The 20,591-nt window shown below is 37.8% G+C and overlaps 1 protein-coding gene across 5 annotated transcripts in view; it reads right to left on the reverse strand.

Moving 5' to 3' along the window:
- CCNY (cyclin Y) overlaps window positions 1-20,591 on the reverse strand; it is a 119,091-nt gene that overhangs the window by 27,134 nt on the left and 71,366 nt on the right. Inside the window, exons 2-6 of one of the 5 annotated variants that reach the window (XM_015618278.2) lie at window positions 19,958-20,032; window positions 15,480-15,488; window positions 14,287-14,321; window positions 3,658-3,758; window positions 554-589 (exon numbers count right to left, since the gene is read on the reverse strand). In XM_015618278.2, coding sequence (XP_015473764.1) covers window positions 554-589; window positions 3,658-3,758; window positions 14,287-14,321; window positions 15,480-15,488; window positions 19,958-20,032 — 256 coding nt within the window. Of the gene's footprint in view, window positions 1-553; window positions 590-3,657; window positions 3,759-14,286; window positions 14,322-15,102; window positions 15,419-15,479; window positions 15,492-19,957; window positions 20,037-20,591 lie in introns of those variants that run through there. The other 4 variants (XM_015618277.2, XM_015618279.2, XM_015618276.3 and 1 more) reach the window with 4 other exon arrangements.

The following is a 20,591-nucleotide window of genomic DNA, read 5'->3' on the forward strand; positions in this document are numbered from 1 at the left end:
ACTTTTGAGAGAACCTTTTTTTCTATTCAATTTCAATCAACTTGACTGAGCAGAGATCTAAAACATACTACACCAGGAGAGGCAGGCCAGGACCTGCTCTCTTTCTGAGGCATACTGCATTACATCTGTTCACAATGCCACTCTTACTGTATAATTCATGAGTTTTATTTCAAAATCCTAACTGATCACTGATATGTGCAGTTCAAAGGCCTAGCTAAAAATATAAAACTTAAAGACGCTCTTCAGATTATTCCACATGTAATTGCAACACATGCAACAATACAGAAGTGCCCAATGCATATAAAACCAAACACTGAATCATCAGAGCTTTTCAATGTTGAGCTGTACTTCTATTTTTTATGATATTTAATCCTCCAATTCTAATTTTTCTATGTAAAACAATATATATAGAAAATGTTAGCTAGCCTGGGAGTTAAGAAAACTACTACCCAAAAACATTTTGAAAGAAATTAAGGATGGATTTTTAGGGTTTGAGCAGTTCACTTGTTTCAGTGAAATATATTTTCAGTACAAGATTCCATTATTCACATACCTGTTTTTGATGTGGTAATATATTGCAAGAGCTACACTGTAAAGAAAAATACAGAGTTAATATCTCAGGACTGCCATATTACATTTTCTGTCATATTACGTGCAAATTTAAGCCCTAGCACAAAGCATGACAAACAGTATATGGTAATAAAAAAAAGTATATTTCTTTTGTTCACTCTTAGATATCAGGAAAACTGCTGTAAACAGAAAATTTTATAATTTTTTTTTGTACACTCCAACTACATCCTTTTTACAAGTAATTAAGAACTTTACAATAATCTTCAGATTTCATGTATCAAGTTGCACATATTTTCCATTTATTGCCCTATTCCACTAAACTCAGTGATTAAACTCCTAATGATTTCCAAGGTTGAAGACAAAGCATCACAAGCACTGGACATTCTCTTTAGTTTTGCTGCCAGGTTAACATGAAATGTTTTAATCGCCTTTGGTTTACGACTGTATATTTAAATCCATTGCTTGTGTCTGTCTTTATGTAGCTGCTCAAACAGCAGACTCAAATACCACGCTCCCACAGTTTTATGGCATCAAGTTACTTATTTTAACTCAGGAAAGACGACTCCCTGAATAACTTAGTGCATTATGCATTTCCCCTACTCTCAGCCACACACCAAAGCACCCCTGTTTATATTCTGCATATAGACAAAAAGTGTCCTTAATATTCACAGAAAGTTAAGACTTTGATTACATACACGACTAACTGATCTCATTGACATGTGAGATAGAACAAAATTAAAGCATGGATTCTTATGATTATCTTACAGTTTCCAAGTCCCAGCTCATGCTTTACTCACAATACATTTTTATTGAAGAACGAAGCTGAGCCAGCACTTATTGCAGTAGCATAAAACCAATATAAGATAAAGGGGAAAGAGGATGAAGGAGGGAATTCACTGATTCTCTTTGTAGACAGTTTGTTTCACCAGTGATTCACTGTAAGATGCTTATGTCTTATATTGATCCAAAATTCCCCCTTTTCTTTTCCCTAAAAGACCTTTAAAGAGTCAACTGTTTGCTCTCTGGTTTTATTTCAGAATTTTTAAATGAAAACTGAGATACTGCATGTCAGGAAAAGAATATGTTTGAGCTAAAACTTTAGTAGAATTTTAAATTATTTCAGGTTTGATTAGTGATTTTTTTGAACAGCCATACTGTAGAAAATATTTTTCTCTGTTACAAGTAAATACATTTTACTAAACTTTTATGAACTTTTACCTGTCTGCATTAGAAGTTCTTAGATTGTAAATTCTTTTAAAATTTGACTTTTTTCTACAAACATATATTTAAGGAATCAAGACATAGTGTGTACCATGGACATTTAAACTCCACAGCTGTTACTGAACAGAATAAAAACTCACATTTATGAATGAATTTGATTTGACAGAAAGCTATTCACAAAATGAATTAATCCTAAAATTTAATTTTAAATTATGTCCCTAGGAACACATTTGAAGCTCCAGTTCACTTTATGAAAGCAGATGCAAGAGTGTATGTGCACAGCCCTTCTTGGTGCCCATATGGTTGCCTTTGTAACAAAATGTCAAATTAAGTTTAGGAAGTATTTACTATTTAGAAAGTATTAATTCTGTATCAGAATCTGAAAGTCTCTCAGGGCTGTAATAGACTACTCATCCAAGTTTCCTTTTACCTTTCATAGGCTGGTTCAGCTGGCACTAAGAGTGCAGAAATGACGATTATGGAGCTTTCCATTACCCTACCCCAGCCACCCCTCCTGCAGCAGATGCTGCAGTGGATGCAGTAATATTTTAAACACATGAGTGCATAACATGACCTAGAAGAGATAACTGAGCTGAGCAAAATGCCTCCCTCTTAGATTTACCTATGTGTAATAGTAATTTTCCTGCAGAGACTGCAAGGTGGGAAGAAAGAAATGAAGTTGTACTACAAAAGCAATAATCTACAATCTCCTCACCCTTCAACCTGTTAAACGTGCAGCCAGACAGAAGATGCAGAGACTTGGTGTGCCAGAGTTCAGTTTCTCACCCTCTGGAGTGTCTTTTCAAGCCCTCTGAACCCCTGCAGCTTCCAACCCTTCCCAGGCTGGCAGCCTGCCCTCAGCCCTGCACAATTCCCACCTGATCCCTGCACTGGCTCTCCCAGCTCTTCTGCTCCCCACAACTCTGCCCCCCACCACGCACCCGAGGATCACCCAAACACCACCCTTCTCCCCACTACCAGCTCATCCTTCTGTGTCCTCCTTCACAAGGCTTCTGCCAGCCCTGTGGACCTCCTGAAAATGCTTCTTGGCTGCTGCAGCTGAACCCATTTCTTCTTCTCATGAGCTGTGGCAGTTCTGATGCAAAAAGAGACCAAAAAACCCACCCAAAAAGCTGCACTTATTCTGCATACAGAGGATTTTAGAGCAGAAGAGTTTGAGAGTCAATGAGGAAAAAAACCCAAACACCTCAGAAATGCAAAACCTTTCTCAAGTGCTAATCAGAACTATTTTTAATTTACTAGTGACAGAAACCTGAAGAAAAGCAAGACTGTATTTCAGAAAGAAAGAGCTGAGGAATCAGGTATCAGTTTAACTACAAAACCTTTCTCCTCTCCCATCTTTTGCCTTTAACCGAAAAATTACGGACTGTCTTAGTGATCAACATCACAAACTCCTTTGGATGTGTTAGTCTGAATAGATTTGTCTCTCATGTAAACACCTCTGCAGCAGAGATAATGGCTTAATAATTTTTTGCATTTGCATACACTGAGGTAACCAACAGACAACTACAGACAACTCAAGAGAGGCTATCAGCAACCATTAACAAAGAGCACAAAATGCCTGAGCATTTGGTCTCTATTTTCCCCTTATAGTACAAAATGTAAAGTACAATACTCTACAAATATCATTTTCATTTTCTCCAAAAATAAAAAGGCACCAGTGAAACTTAAAATGCTCATCTGAGACATCACCTAGTAACTCTGGAGCATGACTGATTAAATAAATGTATTACTTCAAAAACTAAGACCTTTGAAGTTTGCTTTGTAATGGTTCAGAAATACATATACATAAATTCACACATAAAATGTAAGTGGTAACAACAATAAATAAATTGTAAAACCCACCATTTGATGGTATACTTGAGGTTTGGTTGACTGACTGTGCTGTCATCCAGGAAAATAGTGGAGCAGGAACTGTACTTCCTTCTCAACTGCCCAGGAGGATGCTATGAAAAACATGCAAAAGAACAATGGCAATTATGTAATGCCAAAGCATTTTTGGGGGGAGACGTAAGAATTTTTAAAAGACAAATTTCTGTCTCTCACAATGACGCACACAGTAATGTGATCACATTTGGAAGCAGTTCAGAAAGTTCAGAAATAATTAACAGTGCAAAAGTCACAGAAATTCCTGCCTGAGTCTTGCTAATGCTTTCGAGTCCCAAATCCTCTGAGTCCCTCCTTCCCCAAAATCATGCAAAAATTCTTCTGCAGGCTTAGTCAAATACATACAATACACTTGGAAAGCAAAGATGAATAAGACCTATATTTCTGTCCTCATTCCAAAAGAGTAAATGGAAGAGTGAAAAAGAAATCATGTGAGCAATGAAGATTGGTTTAGCAACAGATATAAAACCATGCTTGCAGAAAAAAAGATTTGAAATCCGCAAAAAAGCTCCTAACAGAATGAAGGAGGGGAAAGAGGTCTTTACATTAGAATTACTAAATTAATAAGAAGAATTCAGAAAAAAAAATTAATCAATAATAGATTATCAGAAAGGAAGAAAACTGATCCAAGGACAGAAGAAAAGAGTATAAGGAAATAAAAAAATCTCTTAATAGAAAAGGTTTTCGATATATTTCAATCCTATTTCTGCACTGCCATAGAAAAACACTGGACAATTCAGCCAAAAAACTGGCATTTGAGAACACTATTTATTTTTAAATATTTTTTGCTGAGAGAGCTTCTTCATCAGCTGTTTAGAGTAACCAGCACTCCACCAGGCTAAAGAGGCCAGTTTCAATCACATCAGCTAATAGCTATCACAGTCCTTAATCCTCTTTGATTCTATCTTTGCTTATTCCATCTACACTAGCAAATAACTTGACCAAGAACCTATGTCAGGAAAGTTAAGATCAGTCAAATTACATGTTTAACTCACAAAAGAATGGGTTTAAAATTTAGTTGGCACATCAACATGGAAATTTTAGTTCATCTTACAATTAATGTTGTTTCCAGTGTTTCAGTGGAGAGACCAATGCCAATACCATCAGCAGAATTCACAGGTATTTACCAGCTCAGAGCAACTGAGTATCCAGGATACAGTCCTGTGACTCCTACCTCAGTACATCTTTCCCTGCCCAGTTTCCAAAACAGATATTATTACAAGTGCCAGCACCCATCAGCTCACCAATGCTCCACTTTCCATAGGCAGCTGACTTCTTAACAGCATTCACTACACAGACAGACAGACTCCTGGTAAAACCTACACACATCTAAGTCATCTTTCTGTATTTCACAGCTATGAGTGAAAAAACACACAAAGTCTCCTGTTAATTGAAAAAAAAAAAAAAAAACCCAACATTTTCTGAAGCTGCCACGACTGTAAAAACATTATCTGTAAAAAAATTATCTGAAAGCTTACCAACAAATTCTATTACAGTCCTTTACTTGACCAATAAAATTGTTGGCTGAACTGCTTTTCTTGGAAGTAAAAAGGTTTACCAAGAAAATGAAAAATACTCCTTTTCAAAAATCCTTCAGGACTTTGAAAAGGCACTTTGTAATGCTTTGGAAGCTGACAATCCATCTACCTTCCAAGCTATTGTATGTTAGGCAAGAAAGAGAAAAACTAGAAGCACTGTGAATATTAATGCCATAAAATTTATTATTTAGCATTGATGCATACAGAGAGAATTACTAGGGGACTGGTGATTCATTGCTCTTTTTCTACCACAGTTTAATTTAAATATCTGCATTGGTCTGTTGAGTACCTTTCATAGGCATGATAAAGGCAAAACAACTTAAAAACAACAAAAATTAGACTCTAGTGGCTGGGGGGAAAAAGGGGGATGTACATACATCTCAGCATTGTTATTAAAAAAAAAACAACACGTGGAAAGTTTTCTTTCTGCATAATAAGAGTCAACATGCTTTAAAGATTTAGATAAAATTTAAGATAAATATACTGGATTCATTCAAGGGAAGCACAATTAAAAAACAGAAAATAACTCTGTAGCAACCACTATCAGATTTAAACTGTCTTATGTAAACAGCATGCTACCATTTGACACACATCAATAATTAGAGCAACGCACCTTATTTCTGAAACTACCACATCACAGAACTCTCCTTGGATTTTCAGCCCACATCACACTCGGTTAGGCTTGGAACTTTTCACACCTCAGGAAAATATGTGGTGTCTCAAGCCTCACTTTCTGTTCACAGCTCAGCAGGAAGGAGCACCTCTCCCAGTCAGAAGAATGGTGCCAAGTATAAACCCACACCCTTGGGTAAATATACACACCTGGGCCATGTGAATAACTGACCTGTCAGGAGATCAACATTCCCAGCTTCTACTCTGATGTCTAACTGCAGCCATATGACACTTTAGGTAACAGATCCTCTGCCTTTTCCAATTGCTGGAAAACACCCTTAGTTTCATATTTTATCTTGATTAAGCTGGGAGACATATGAAGTCCCACAGTTCAGTCAAACAGATTTTTCTGAGCCCCCACAAAATGCTGCATGAGAACCTTCTCCATCCTTGCAAAGGACAAAAGAGGTTACTGACCATCAGCTCAGTATTCAGCACTGTCCTATAGACAAACTCTTCTGGGTCCATTTCAATGGGGTATGTCCTGACCAAAATGGTACAGGAGCTTAACGCCTTTGTATTTCAAATTCATCACAGCTGACCACAAAAATGCTCCCATTTAGATAAGTCAAAGAGGCTCTAATTAAGGAAAAAAACAGAAGGGCTGAGAATTACTCTAGAGCTTTTGGAGAAATTAGCCAAACTCTCTAATGAGATCCTTCTAAGGTTCTATTCCACCATAAGGCTGGCATGGGGAAAAGGACAGACTGGTACACCTCCTTTTGTAAATCTTCATATGCAAAAGTGAACATAGGACACATGTGAAACTTTGACAACCTCTGCTATTACAAATATTCACTAATTCAAAGCACCTCATTGATATAAGAGGGATTCACTTTACATGTATTTTGAATAGCTTCAGTACTGTATCTGTACCCAAACTGAGATTCCATAGAAGTCACGCCTCTCAACTTCAGCAAGACTTCCAACTTCATCTCACATAAAATTCCCAAAGGGCAAACCAAGGAAAACATGGCAGGTAAAAACTACTTGGAAAATTATATTCTGGTCAGGCATCAATCAGTTTCAAATTGGAGGGTTGAAGTAAGGGACATTCCACAAAGATCCGGTGTACTCCACATAAAATACTAAGCAACAACTTTGATCACAGTGTCAAAGTATTTTTTTTTTAATTTCCAGCTGGCATTAACTTGCAGAGGGCATTTTTCTTTAAAAAAATGCAATATATCAATAGAATTTATAAAGTTACCATATATGGAACAGAGTAGAGCACCCATCCACTCCGCTCAGCTGGAATTTTATGTCCAGTTTTGGATACTTGGTATTTCAAGAATGATGAATTTATTTCAGAGAGGCTGGAGGACAGAGAATCAACGTCAATCAGAGATTTGAAAAACCTGAGTTACAAGGGAAATCTGGCAGGCTGGAAAGGTTTTCTCCAGGAACAATGCAAAAATAATGGCCTTAAAGTCATTCTGAGGGGAGTTCCTAAAAAGAGGACGTTGTTCTCCATAACCCTTGTGGATGGGATAAGAAAGAACAGGCTTATATTAAGCTATGGAAAATTAAGACTGGGCATGAAAGTGTGAGAAGAGGCAATGGCAAAAAAAACCCAAGCCACCACCTTTTTCTAATAGCAGGCATAGCTTCAATGACTTGAGTAGTGATAGAATCTCCATCACTGGAAATTGCAAAGACAAGATAAAAAGATATTTCAGGAATAGCTTAGATGCAGGCTTCTTCTCCTGGACAAGATACCAGACTGAACAAGCTCTTGAGATGAATTCTGGACCAATCTTCTATCATTTGGTGGAGAGGATTTTTACTCCAGAAACAGTTGCTATTTTTCTCATTTCAAGCAAAGACATTCACTAAGAAATGCTGACATTATAAGTGACAATGAATACAAAATAGGAGTTTTGTGGAATTTCTTTCTTAACAGGAAAAGATGGAGAACAGAAAACTCTGTTTTATAACTTACTAAGTTTTTGAATGTGTTACAGAGAAAGCCCTAAGAGATCAGGCTTCAATTTCCAATAATGCAGGTGCTCCTAGCTTTTAAGACTAGCAGTTTTTTTCCCTTGCACAGCAAGTACTAAGCAAATATCACTGCTTTATTTTCTTCCAGCTTCATCCTGATGCTTTCCAATTTTCCAAATCCTGTGTGTTTTAAGATGTTTGAACTACAGGTTTTTACTTGAAGTTTACATAAAAACATTTTATCAGAAATCCAATGGCTTGGTTTGCCATCAAAATCATATAAACACTGCAGAACTGCTTATAGGTACCTGCTTTATAAGGAATAACAATGAATTGCTAACTTTTTCACAATGAGAATGTACAAAAGAGTTAATTTCTCTCAGGAAGCATCACCTAGAAATTAAATGTAAATTTGTGGGGAAAGAAGGAATGTGCCTATTTCTTTTATTAAAGTAGGCACTTCAGAGGGGTTTTGTAGAAACATCTAATGGATGGTGCACATTGCCCAAAACCCACACTCAGAGCTGACCAGAAGGGCCAGCTCTGGCCTCTTCAGCAGCACTAGGGTGGCTTTCTGCCCTGATGCTCAGCAGGACTTGTTTGTTTGGGCATAACCCTCCCCTAATGAAGCTATACAGCTTTTGTATGAGCACTGGCCCTCAGCCAGTCAGCTTCCAGTTTGGCAAAGCAGCTTCAGCCTTTTCCAGGGTTCTTTTGCACTTGTCCATCAAAAGATAATTGGAGCTTCTGTACTAAATAACAACAGTAGTGTCTCTTCTTCCTGCAAACCAGGTGTAAGTTAGTGCATGATTATAAAAGCTCCTATTAAATAATATTTTCCCCCATGGAAAAACTGTGGCTTGCTTGCACCTGTCTGTGCAGACATGCCCATTAGCTTCCAGGCAGCAAAGGCGGGCCAAGATGTTAAAAGGAAAAACTGGCACGTAAAAGTGCACGCGAAGCCAAATTTCAACAGTAAGCAAAAATACCAGGACTGCTTCTGACATGGAAAAGAGATGTTCCTATCTTGAGGATCTTCTGTTCCTTCAGGACATGATTTAGTTTTGGCAACATTTTTCACAGAAGAAACATGATTTTACAGGTCAACAAAGTGCTTCCAAAATCAAGCAAACCATGCAACACAATTCTCTGCATGGCTCTGCAAAGCTCTGCACTTACTTGCATCTTGCATAATGTCAATGTCAATACAGCAAAATTGTCTACCTTTGGTGTAGATATATTCACCAGAACAAAAGTAATAGAAAACTGTACCACTGTACGTTCATCTTCTTCTGCCAACAGTTAAAATTTAAAAAAAAACCAGTCCAACTACTCTTAAGTAATACTCTTTAATCCTCATGATTCAACTTTGTCCTCAGTTCACCAATGTTTGATAATGTCCAAAACTAGCCTAGCTTAGACTAGATCTGTATGTGCAAGTTTTTGGCTGTCAAAGTTTGTCCTTACTCATGTCAGCTATAGAAAATTATGTCAGCAAACCACTGAGCTCCTGAGGGGCTCAGCAATCACCAGGAAACTCCTCTGCAGCATATGCAGGCCCTATTTAACCACTGATAAAGCACCCTGCTTTACAAACATGAAAGACTATCTATTTCTTTGAATGTTAAAATCAGCTCAAAGGCTTATATTTACAAAGCATGTAATTACTACTGTTGTGCAATTTCACCAGAGGGACTTTATTACATTCCCAGTAAAGCAAGTATTACATAGCCCCTTGTAAAAGAACTCTCCTGCATGTTCTCACTCTAACTTAAAAGTTAGCTTTTGTTTCTCCCCATAAAAAAGTTTATCACTTCATATAACCTAGTGCCTTGTTGCTGACAGAAGAGGTAAAATTCTTCATCCTAGAGGACAAGAAAAGCTAAGAAAAACACATTTCCAACAGTAAGTTTAAGTAAGCCATTAAAGAAATCCTGTTAATTTTAACTTAGTAGATGCATGGCAAGAATCTTAAGTTGCATCTATGAGGAATGGCATCAGCATAGGGAATCTGCTAAATGGACCAGGTGGCCTACAAAGGCCCCCTCTAGACCATCTTTTTTTGTGATTTAGCAATGGAGTGGAGCAAAGATCACCTTAAGCAATCTCTAGGAGAACTTCAAGAGTACCTGAGGAGCCTCTAATCTATCTTCCAGTTTATCTTGTTCTTCTCTTCAAGTAAGGAATATCAATTAAAATATCTTAAGGAACTTGGACAGCAGTTATAAGCTTTACAATAGCCAGCCTCAGGCAATCCACTTGTAAACATTTCACTTTTATGTTGTGCTTTACTTTCACAGATTAAACTACTTTTCAGACTATGTTCCCATTTCAGCATGTATCTTATTCACTCATTAATCACTAATTGAAAGTGTTTGATTATCAGTCATGTGTCCAGTAGTTTTACAACAGGGAAGCAGAGCAGCCTCTTTATTCAATTTGACAGGAAAGTTTGGGGGCTACATAGGACTAAGTGTCGTACATCATTCCAAGCATGCAAAAGGGCTCACAGAAATTGGTCCTGCTGCACCACATACAGCAGAAGACCCCTCTGCAAGTCCCCAGTACTGTGTCTGGGAAGAAACTTACCCTGATGTGGATCACCACAGGGTCACTTACATTGCCCAGGGTTGTAACATGAGTGTTGCTCAGTAACTTTTCCCCAGGATGATGAAAAAAAATAATTCTGGTCTATACACAGACATTAACTTTTCTACTTGGAATGATAAAAACAGTATTAGTTTGCTTGCATTTGAACATCCAGTTGCCAGGTAGCAGACAGTGGAAGCCATGTCCAGACCCCTAAAAAAGACAATGATGAAAGGATGCTGTTGCTACAAGGCTGGCAGAGTCTCCAGAATAAAAAATATGCAAAAATGAGACATTACTTCCATTTATTTGCTTTTCCTTTTGCTATCCTTTACCTTCCTTCAGAAATACACCAGCATGTGAAAAATACCCCTTTTATTTTTAAGGGGTATTGCTGCTCATAAACACAGATTCATTTTGAGAGTGTATCTTGCCTAGAAGAGATTATTTGGGCTAACAACATTTTCTCCTTGTCTGAAAGGGAAAATTTCTAGAAAAACTTGAAAGAGAAAAAACCTTTTTTCTCCCCCCACCCTGCTCCTTTCCTCTACAAAAAAACCCAGTAAAAAGAACAACTTACAGGAACAATAATAAAAGATTCACTCTTTCTCCACCACCTCCTCTAAAAACACAAGATGTGTCTGTCTTCCTGTTTGCTTTCCTTGTACAGGCAGAGATACTGATGCAACCTCTCTTCTCTGAGAAAGGAAACGCCCCTATCTCAGTCTGCATCTTTATCCCTCTGAGCAGCTTGACTAAGCAGATTAAAAGATGTGCACACCAAGGCAGCATAAAAAAACCCAACATAAAATAACAAAAAACAGCAACTGCCAGTGCAATGGGAAAGAGAAGCAGAGTCTGCTGCAACTGCTTAGGAATTAAAACAGGCTGGAAGAAAGCAAACAGGTCAGGGACACTGCAGGTAGGGAACTTCCAGCACCATTCCCAACCTGTCATCTCTCCTTGGGCTCTGTGGGAAGACTGAGAGATGACAGCTCCTCCATAACACTCTGTCACTCCCTCCTTTCGTTCTTTCCCCACCCCAAAAAAAAGAACAGCTGCTGGCTTCTTCCATCACACCTACTGACAAGGTGAATCTGAAACATGGCAATTGTCAGCCCTTGACAAAGCGCAACAAATCAAAGCAGGAACCCACCACTTGTGTTTGGGGATCGCAAGAAACTATTCAGCCAAATAAAATATTCTACAAACAAAAGCAAGAAAGAAAGGAAAAGTACAGAGGTGTGATCATGCTAAGAAAGTGCATTTTTAAATGAGGAAGAGTCAATATTATTTTTTTTCATAAGTAATAATTCAAAACTGCCTTTGTGGAAATTATTATCTTCATTTGTTACTACACAGAATTTAGCAAGCAGTTAAAAAAAAATCCACAGCTTTTTTTGACACTTCTCTTTCTTACCAGCCCCCCATATCACTTGGGAGAAATTCAATTCTGCCTGCAAAATAACCACTTATTCAGATACTGCACAAAAAGATAAAAATATTTTGTTGCTCATCTTGGTTATTTACCACAAAAGGAGAATAAGCATGAAAAACAACAACAACAAAAAAGATGCCATCATGGAAAAACCACAAAAGAAAAAGATGTTACATTATGGTGAAGAGTTCTTTTAAAAAAAAGACAAAATAACACTACAGAATTTATGTCCTCTGGAATGTTCCCTCCAGAGCAGATGTGGGGACCCAGCACTTCACATCAACAGGGAAACAGATGAGTAGCAATAGCTCCCATTAGCACACACTGAGAAACAGTGGAAAAGAACTAATCAGTCACTAGGGTATATCATAAACCATTGTACCATGTAAATAAAACTCATCATTTGTCACATACAACTGTTAAATATAACTAATTCCTTAAATTTCTTCCAGCAAAGTGGTCTAGGAAAACCATGATGGTTCCCTGCAGTCTGAAAACCTAAACAGTTTCCAGTTACAAGCCATGGCTTCCCCTTCAAAAATGATCACCAGTTTGTACATCAGGTTTAGCACACTGAAAATTTAGAAGGTGCTGAATGAATACTCACAGGTGTGCTGAAGGAACAACTTAAATATTACAGGACATGTTTGAAAATACAGTTTATCTATGAGTACTGCATAAAAAAACTTAACTGACCTGTAAAAACACAGAGATGATAAGGACTTCAGCTTCATAAAGGTTATTTTTAGCTTTATGAGTACAAAGAAGTTAGACTTAAGGCAGCAGTAAACCACAGAGGGAAGTTTACACTACTGCAACCTCAGCCAATACTTTGAATGGTACTTGGGGGGGGTAAAGATAAATTAAGAAGAGGTAGAGCACTTAGCACATCAACTGCATATGCTGGTACACCGAGCTCCCAACAACACAATTCCTCAGTAATGTGATCACCCATCCCTTTTCTGCCATATGTCCAGCCTAACCTAAAACCTCTTTATACCAGGATATGCAATAGTGTGCTTCCAGCAGCATCTGTAACAGTCATCTTTGTTAATCTGATGGAAGAATCAGAACTCACAACATAATTTTTACATATTAAATGGTTTGTACTGAGTACACATTATTAGGTTTACAGGAACCCAGTACATTGGCTTTCCAAGTAATTTTATAACAAGACAACTGCTCCACAAACTACCCTCCCATGCACTATAAACAATGGGAATGTTTTGCCGGGGAATAGAAGATGAGGACCAAGAACATCTGCTAACCTAGAGAGGACTACTTTAAGGGTTTTGTAAGTCCCACAGTATCTCATGACTTCTCAGAATCTTAACTCGTGGAAAACTGAAAATCTCAGCTTGCTTTGGAGGTCATGCAGGAGTTTTAGAAATACTTAAAACCGACCAATTCTATCAACAAATGAAGCAGTCCTGCCCTCTCACCCCACACAGCAGTTCATTCCTGCCCTCCTGGCTCCCTCCCTTTCTGCAGGTGTGAGCCCTGGAGTCAATCACAATTAGAAGCCCCACTTCAGCATTCAGCTGAGTCCACCTACATCTGTGCCCCAATCCAGTTTATCTGGAGCTACACAACAGTTCACCTCAGCACAAAGAGATGAAGTGGGTATAAACTACATCTGTTTGTTTCAGCAGCTATAGTAGTCATAAAAATGAAATGACAGCTTGAATTTCCAGACTGAGAGCTTCTCCCCATTCACCTTAAGGCAAATAGCATTTGGTAGACAACTAGTTCTTTTCCTTCTCAGTTTTACTGAGCCATGACTCCATGTATTTCAGCACAAGGCTTCACATGCTTGGAACCACACTAGTTCCAGGTGCTTCAGCAGTACAAACAACACTAACTGAGGTGAAGAGCCTGGTCCTGTACCTAAAGCAGGCTACAGGGTATTTGCTGTCAGCTTCACTGAGAATTGGATTCAAACAGAAGGGAACTGAATTGAAAAATGCCCAGAGTATATAAGCACATCAAACTCCCGTCTTCATACTCAGCATGTAGCACATGTCAATCCACATTTACCTTGCATCAGCACTTCAGAACAACTGTGTAAATATCCAATGCTGTAGCTCCCTGCCAATGCAAACTTGCACACAAATATAATCTAAAGCTCCATGAGTTTCTGTAGTAATTTTAAAAATCAGACCAATGTGCGCAGCGCTTTTTCCCAGATACCAATTATCTACGTACACTGGTTGTGAGCATAACACTGTCTTCAAACCAACACATTTGTTCCACTAATAGTCAAGGCCTATACTCTGGGATCCTGATGCAGAACAGACATGTGAAGCATCAGCACCCCTCAGCGATGTGGAAATCATGTGTGATAACTCTCATTTACTGTATAATATAGACAACAAGGAGAAAGCTGCATAGCGAGGCATTTGCACTTACGTGGTTTATATAGAGACTCTTGCGTTTTTCTCTCACTGCAAAAACACAAAATATGATAGAAATATTACATGACTATTTTTCCCGATTAAGCTTCTTATACACCATTTATAATAAAAAGAACAGGACACTATCTACGTGCAACATTATAATTGCTTTTGCACTAACCAAGAATATATATATAGCAAACACAGAAGGAACATATATCTGTATGCAGAAAGGCATTTATGCTCACTAGTGTGGTGATGGGTTAAAATTCTCATCCATTTGGGTACTTCACCAGGTGCTGGTCCACATGGGCAAGCTAAAATGCAGCAAGCTGCAGTCCAAGGCAGCAGTGGCTTGGCCATTCTTCCCCAGTTCTCTGTGTGGGTACTCCTGAGCCACCAGTGCCTTCATGCAAGGTACCTTGCTGCAAAGTGGCCTACTCTACTTTGCAGGTATGAAAGCACCTAAACAGCTACACCACGGAGTTAGCAAATTCTCATCACAGCTTACTGTGCACTAACTCCCACAAAGGAGCCTTGAAACCATATGGATTACACCACTGTCTTCTGTAATGATCAGGCACAAGCCTGAAACTATTACTCATGTTGGATGTAACAATGAAAATATGTTTCATTGGTGAGTATGAACCAGTCACCACAAGCAATGGTTGCAAGTCAAAGCCACAATTAGCCAAAACACTCAAAAAGTAAATAGCAACAAAAAGAGAGATAGATGTATAAAGTCTCAATTGTCAGGCAAATGCTTATTACAGCTGATTAAATATATTCTATTTAATTTTTTTAAAGCACTTCTTTAACCCAATTAACTCACCCCGTAGAGAGCCTGCGGAGCTCTGTTCCAGTGAAAATACCACAGCATTTAGGATACAACTCTGGAGGCAACTAACACATAAATCAAACTGCAGGATTAAAATAATAATGGTTTCATGCTGTAGGTGATAAAATGCACTTTGGTGCATCGTGATTCGGAAGCTATGCAACCCAATGCACTTAGCAAAATAAGAGTGTTCACAATGGTGGGAGAACTGTCCGTTCCCTGTTGGATGAGAAGCCATTATTTGTGATTTATTATAAGCAAGCAATCTCACATAAACAAGCCTGTATGTGTGAATACTGTGAAATAATTGTGTTTAATGCAGACATAAAATGAAAATAAAGAAATAAGAAAAAACTTTGAAAAATCCTTACATAATTTTCCTCCCAGGGAGCAGAAAGGAGAATCACACATGACAGATGTTAGCCATGTCACTTAGAATATGCTCAAATCCACAATTATGGACATTGTATAAGAAACAGAATTAAACAGGAACAGTGGAAAAATTCTGATGACCTAGTAAATTGTTCAACTCTTGAAATCCTGCTAAAACACTGCACTATACTTAAGTTCCACACACTGCATTTATCACCAGCAAAACACACAAGACATCTACAGGGGAACAACAAAATGATGTCAGATACTTCTATGAGCAGTTGAAGTACTTGTCTAGTACCACATATTGCAATGTACAGGCAGTAAACAATTCCGATAAGCTGTGTGGAAACCTAATATAATACTTAACTCAAAGTTAACACCTATTAGCTGTGAAATTTTCAAGTTAAATATTAACAATTTTAATCACAAATAGTTATACCATATTTGAAGTTATTGAAATCCTACAAATACAGCCTGCACATATACTCCAAATTCCATTTTAATGACCTTTATTCCCCTTAGTTTTTTTCTTCTGTATTTGTATCCTTTATTCAATTCCCTAGGAAGGTACAATCCTTTCCTATCCAAAGCAAGAATATCACTCACAGCTCAATCCCATTTGCTATTTCCAGTCTCCAGAAGAATATTTTAAAGTATTTATACACACCCCTCCCTTCTTCCTGCTCAAGCACTTCTTGTGCACATCTTTGCAAGCACCATGCTGACCTCCTTTCCCTGACTCCCCATATAACAGAAATTCAGTCAGTTTGGCCGCTCAGGTGAGGCACTACAGGAAGGCAGCTGCTTCTTTCTGTGCTTCTGGTTCACTCTGCCGTAGTGTAATGCTCAACTCTCACACATGCCAGTGAAGAGCTGGGCAGAGCAGAAACCCATTCTGTCACAACCACTCTCTTTTGTAATCACAACCCCCACTTCAAACAATGGGAAGTCAATTATTGCACAAAAAGGCAAAATGACTGTAAAGAGGTAATTCCATGACTTGCCTTCAGTCAGTTTAAAAATGCTTCACTGCTCACACAACTCAGTATGGTCTGCAGCAGGCCAGACCATCCTGTTAGAATTAGCCAGTGTTTTGCAGCATAAACTCCTAACTGCAACTCCAGGATTTTAGGTTTCAGGCATGGCATTTTGACGACATGAAGCCGAACAGATTTGGAGTCAGTATAAACAATTAAACTTCTACTTTTTTTTAAGCAACATAAACTTCAAGTGGAGCCTGAGATGCTGCCAAATTGTCTCAGTTTTCCTCATTCTCCAGTCAATGACCTATTCCTATTGCTGCAGGCACTTTCAACTGTTATTGCTGAGCTTTTGCAATAGGAGGAAAGGATCCTGAAATTAAAAGTGAGGAAATACACACAGAGGCACCTGTGAGTATATGTATAGATATATGTATTTTTCATTGAGGTGTAATAAAAACTTTCACTGTACCATTTCTATAGACTAATTTTAATGCTAATCATATCAGGGTCAAAAACAAAATCCTTGAGGATTACAACTATAAGAACGTCTTGTGTTTTGGAAGCTGGAATTACCAACATTGTTGGTAACTCATTTATTTTTGTTTTAATTGAGAAGACTGGTCCCAGCTAACATTAAAGTCTACAAGCAGCTTACTCCACTTCTATCTGCCTATATAAATACAGTTTGAAAATCTTTTTTGTGTGAAGCCCACTGTTGCACTGATATAGCAAAATTTAGCCAGTACACTGAATGTGTAAAGCCCAATCTAAGTTAGGAGAGGGGCACACAGATGGAACCCATTGACAGGAAACACCATTATCAGCACCCTGGAGGAGCAAATATTGCCTTCTTGCAATAAATAAAGGGAAGGCAGTTACATTGCTGGAGTGCTGTTTGGAAACCCTGGGTTAATCACAGCCACACGCTAAATAGTGCACGGGTTTCCAGTCACCCACAGCTCACTGGCCAAGCTCAGCAAACAAGGAAGAACCTGCATAAAGCGCTCACAAAAGTTAAAAACATAACAGGCAATATTCTGAACCAGCTCCCCAAATAAGAAGAATTCCACACACATGAAAATCCCCAAAGGAAATGGAAACATTTAGAAAAGCTCCCCCAGCTAGGAAGCAAATTAATATTTATCATGACTATAACTTTTATACAGATTCACTGAATGCACAGGTAATTAAAGAGTCATTCAGACTAATGACTACGAGGGGCAGGACTATTTATATACTTAGCATGGCATCCAGGCTTCACAGAACAAAGACAATTAGAAACCACGTAATAAACAGAGATGCCACATCCTGTCTCATTTTATTTGTTGCTATTCGCTCACATGTTGATCACGAGCAGGTCAAGCACAGCTCCTATTCCAGGAGAATGCTATAAGACTACCAATGAGGCTCAAAGAGCACAGAGCTAATAGAAAGCCAAACATGGAACTGTCTGGAGGTAAAATTGCCAAGTCACTCTAGTGATGGACTTGGCCATTACCCACTGTAAAACCATGAGATTTATGCTCACAGCCAGAGCCAGATCCTGGAGGAAACCCTGAATCCTGATGCTACTCAACTCTCTGTGTATTGTATAATGTATATTTTAAATGACCACAGGTCTTATGTATAGAAACATTTTCACTTACAGTCAACAGGAAGGTTTACCAGCCCAATACTATTCAAATAATGGAGCAGTTATTTGCCCAAGTCGGGTGTTTTTTCAACATAGCCAGCTCAGCTGTCCTCTTCTATATCTGAGGAAGTCTTGGGGGTCCCCCAGATTCCACAGCAACCTGTCAGATTACAACCCTACATGCCCTAAAAAAATCCCTCTATTTTCCTCTTAACAAGCACTTTATAGCATTTTGGTTAGGCAACATCCTTGAACAGTGTGGTAACTCCTACAGCTCTCTTGGATCAACAAGGGGCCCAAAGTACAGCCAAGCAAAATGCTTGGTACTGGGAGCTGTCCCACCAGAACACGATGGTTCTTGGCAATACATCAGTAGATAAATGTTTGCAGAATCTTTTTATTTTTGTACAAACAAAATAGCCTTTGTATTTTTTCCAATGTATCAAGGACAGTTGAACAGATCTTGCACTCCCATTGATAACATTTCTATGTTTCACTAAATTCATTGTTCTTACTCAAAAATATGTTCTTCACATTACTTAAACTAGAACAAAGTTTCATAGACCAACTCTAGCATGGGTATAAAAATTTTTATAAAATGCTTAAAATTAACTCCATAATGCAATAAATTAACTGCTCATATTACAAGAGTAATCATCCAGTCTGGTCAAAATTTTAGTTGTTTTAACTTGGGCCTATTTTTGTCTTTTCTTCCAACAAGCTGTAACAAGAAATAAGTAGCATCCATATGGGATTAGACAGTTTCAAAACAGCAAATTCACTATAAAATAGACATCAATCCTCATAATACAACTATGGAAATATTATCATATTCATTTTTCAGACTACCAAACCAGATTAGTATGGTAAATAGCATCCAAACCCATATAATGAGGCACTGACAGAGCCAGGGCTGAATTCAGAAAGACAATCTCAAGGTCAAAGGAGGTACTCACATAATCAACTCTTCAATTAGGGATTAAATGTATATCCTCTTTTTTCTAGTCATGCTCAAAAGCTAGCAAAAAATATACAGTAAGTGAAAACTACATTATTTTTCAAGTGATGTGTTTGACACTGCAATTTACTATGTAAATCAAAAGCAGCATTTATAGGCAGCAGAAAGGAAGACAAAGAATTCATACTGAACAGTCAGAATTACAATGCAGGAACTGGTTTGAAAGTCCTGCTAGAAAATAATGTGTTTTGTAACCATTATTCATTTATTTCTAAACTAACATGTCATACATGTCCAACAGGCAACAAAAGAGCCACAGTAAATGGCTTCTATTCTACTAACTCTATTAGAAGGCTTGTTTAACCAATGTTAGTATTAGAGATCAATTTGTCTATGTATAAAAAAAAACCCAACTGAACTCCAGACAAACATGATTATATCAAATCCGTAACAACAAGAGAGGAAGAGAGAATGTTTGGGTAGGATGGGAGTTATTTTAAGAAAATCTAGTACTGAACTCATTTACAGTATCATCTAGATCACAGAAACCCTGGAATGTCTTCTTAGCTCATATAAACTCGCATTTTCCAAAAAAATACTTTCTACACATTTTTTCAGAAGCCTAATTTTCAGTTTTAAAAAGAATTAAGAAACAGTTACACAAAAAATTTTGGATTTAGAGTAAATATTTTTAAAATACAATTATATTAAGTTTCACCCATATTTTTACTACTGGTCTGACAAGACAATTAGCTAAAGACGTGACTACTTAAAACTCTAACATGATGCCTCTAAATGCCTCTTTTTGGGGGAGAGGGGGCAATTACATATTAAAGGACTACCACATGCATTTTAACAAAGGGTTTAGAGATAACTACTGTAATAAATTCAGTAACCTACCATCTGTTTGTGATTTACTGAGAAATATCGTACTGGCCCGTGGATGATCCGATGGGTTAAATTCCATGTTCAAATCTGGAAAGAAAGAACAGCACAAAACCCATTTATGACTATTCAATGGCAGACACAGATTTTCTCATTCTTTTTAATAACACCAAGTTCAGATATTGTAAAACAGAATCTATCTAGAGGCCCACTTTTTTATCCTTCTTTGCACAAATGGTTCTTTTTGGCATGCAATCATTTGCATCAATACAGCTTTGGGATTAGACTTCAGTTCTAAGGACTGCTTTTGGATTAAAACAGATAAAGCAGCTTGAGAAGCTGGTACACAAGAAGGAATTTCCCATTTACCATCACTTTCTTCCCACCATGCCCCAAAGCCACAGCTTGGCACAGGAACACACTTTGTTATATGTAATTACTGAAGAATTAAGTATTACAAACAAATGCATAACCCTCTACAGATAGACAAGTTTCCAAGATTAGACACAATTTAAAAAAAAAAAAAAGTTATTGCAACTGAATGTAAACAAGTAAAATCTAGGCCAGTGTTTTATATGGTCAAGATTAGAAAAACATGGCACTTTCACAGATTAACACTCTGTTTGCTGTAACAACTTAAAAAAAAAAA

Source organism: Parus major, chromosome 2, assembly GCF_001522545.3.
Source record: "Parus major isolate Abel chromosome 2, Parus_major1.1, whole genome shotgun sequence".
NCBI classification, from domain to species: Eukaryota; Metazoa; Chordata; class Aves; order Passeriformes; family Paridae; genus Parus; species Parus major.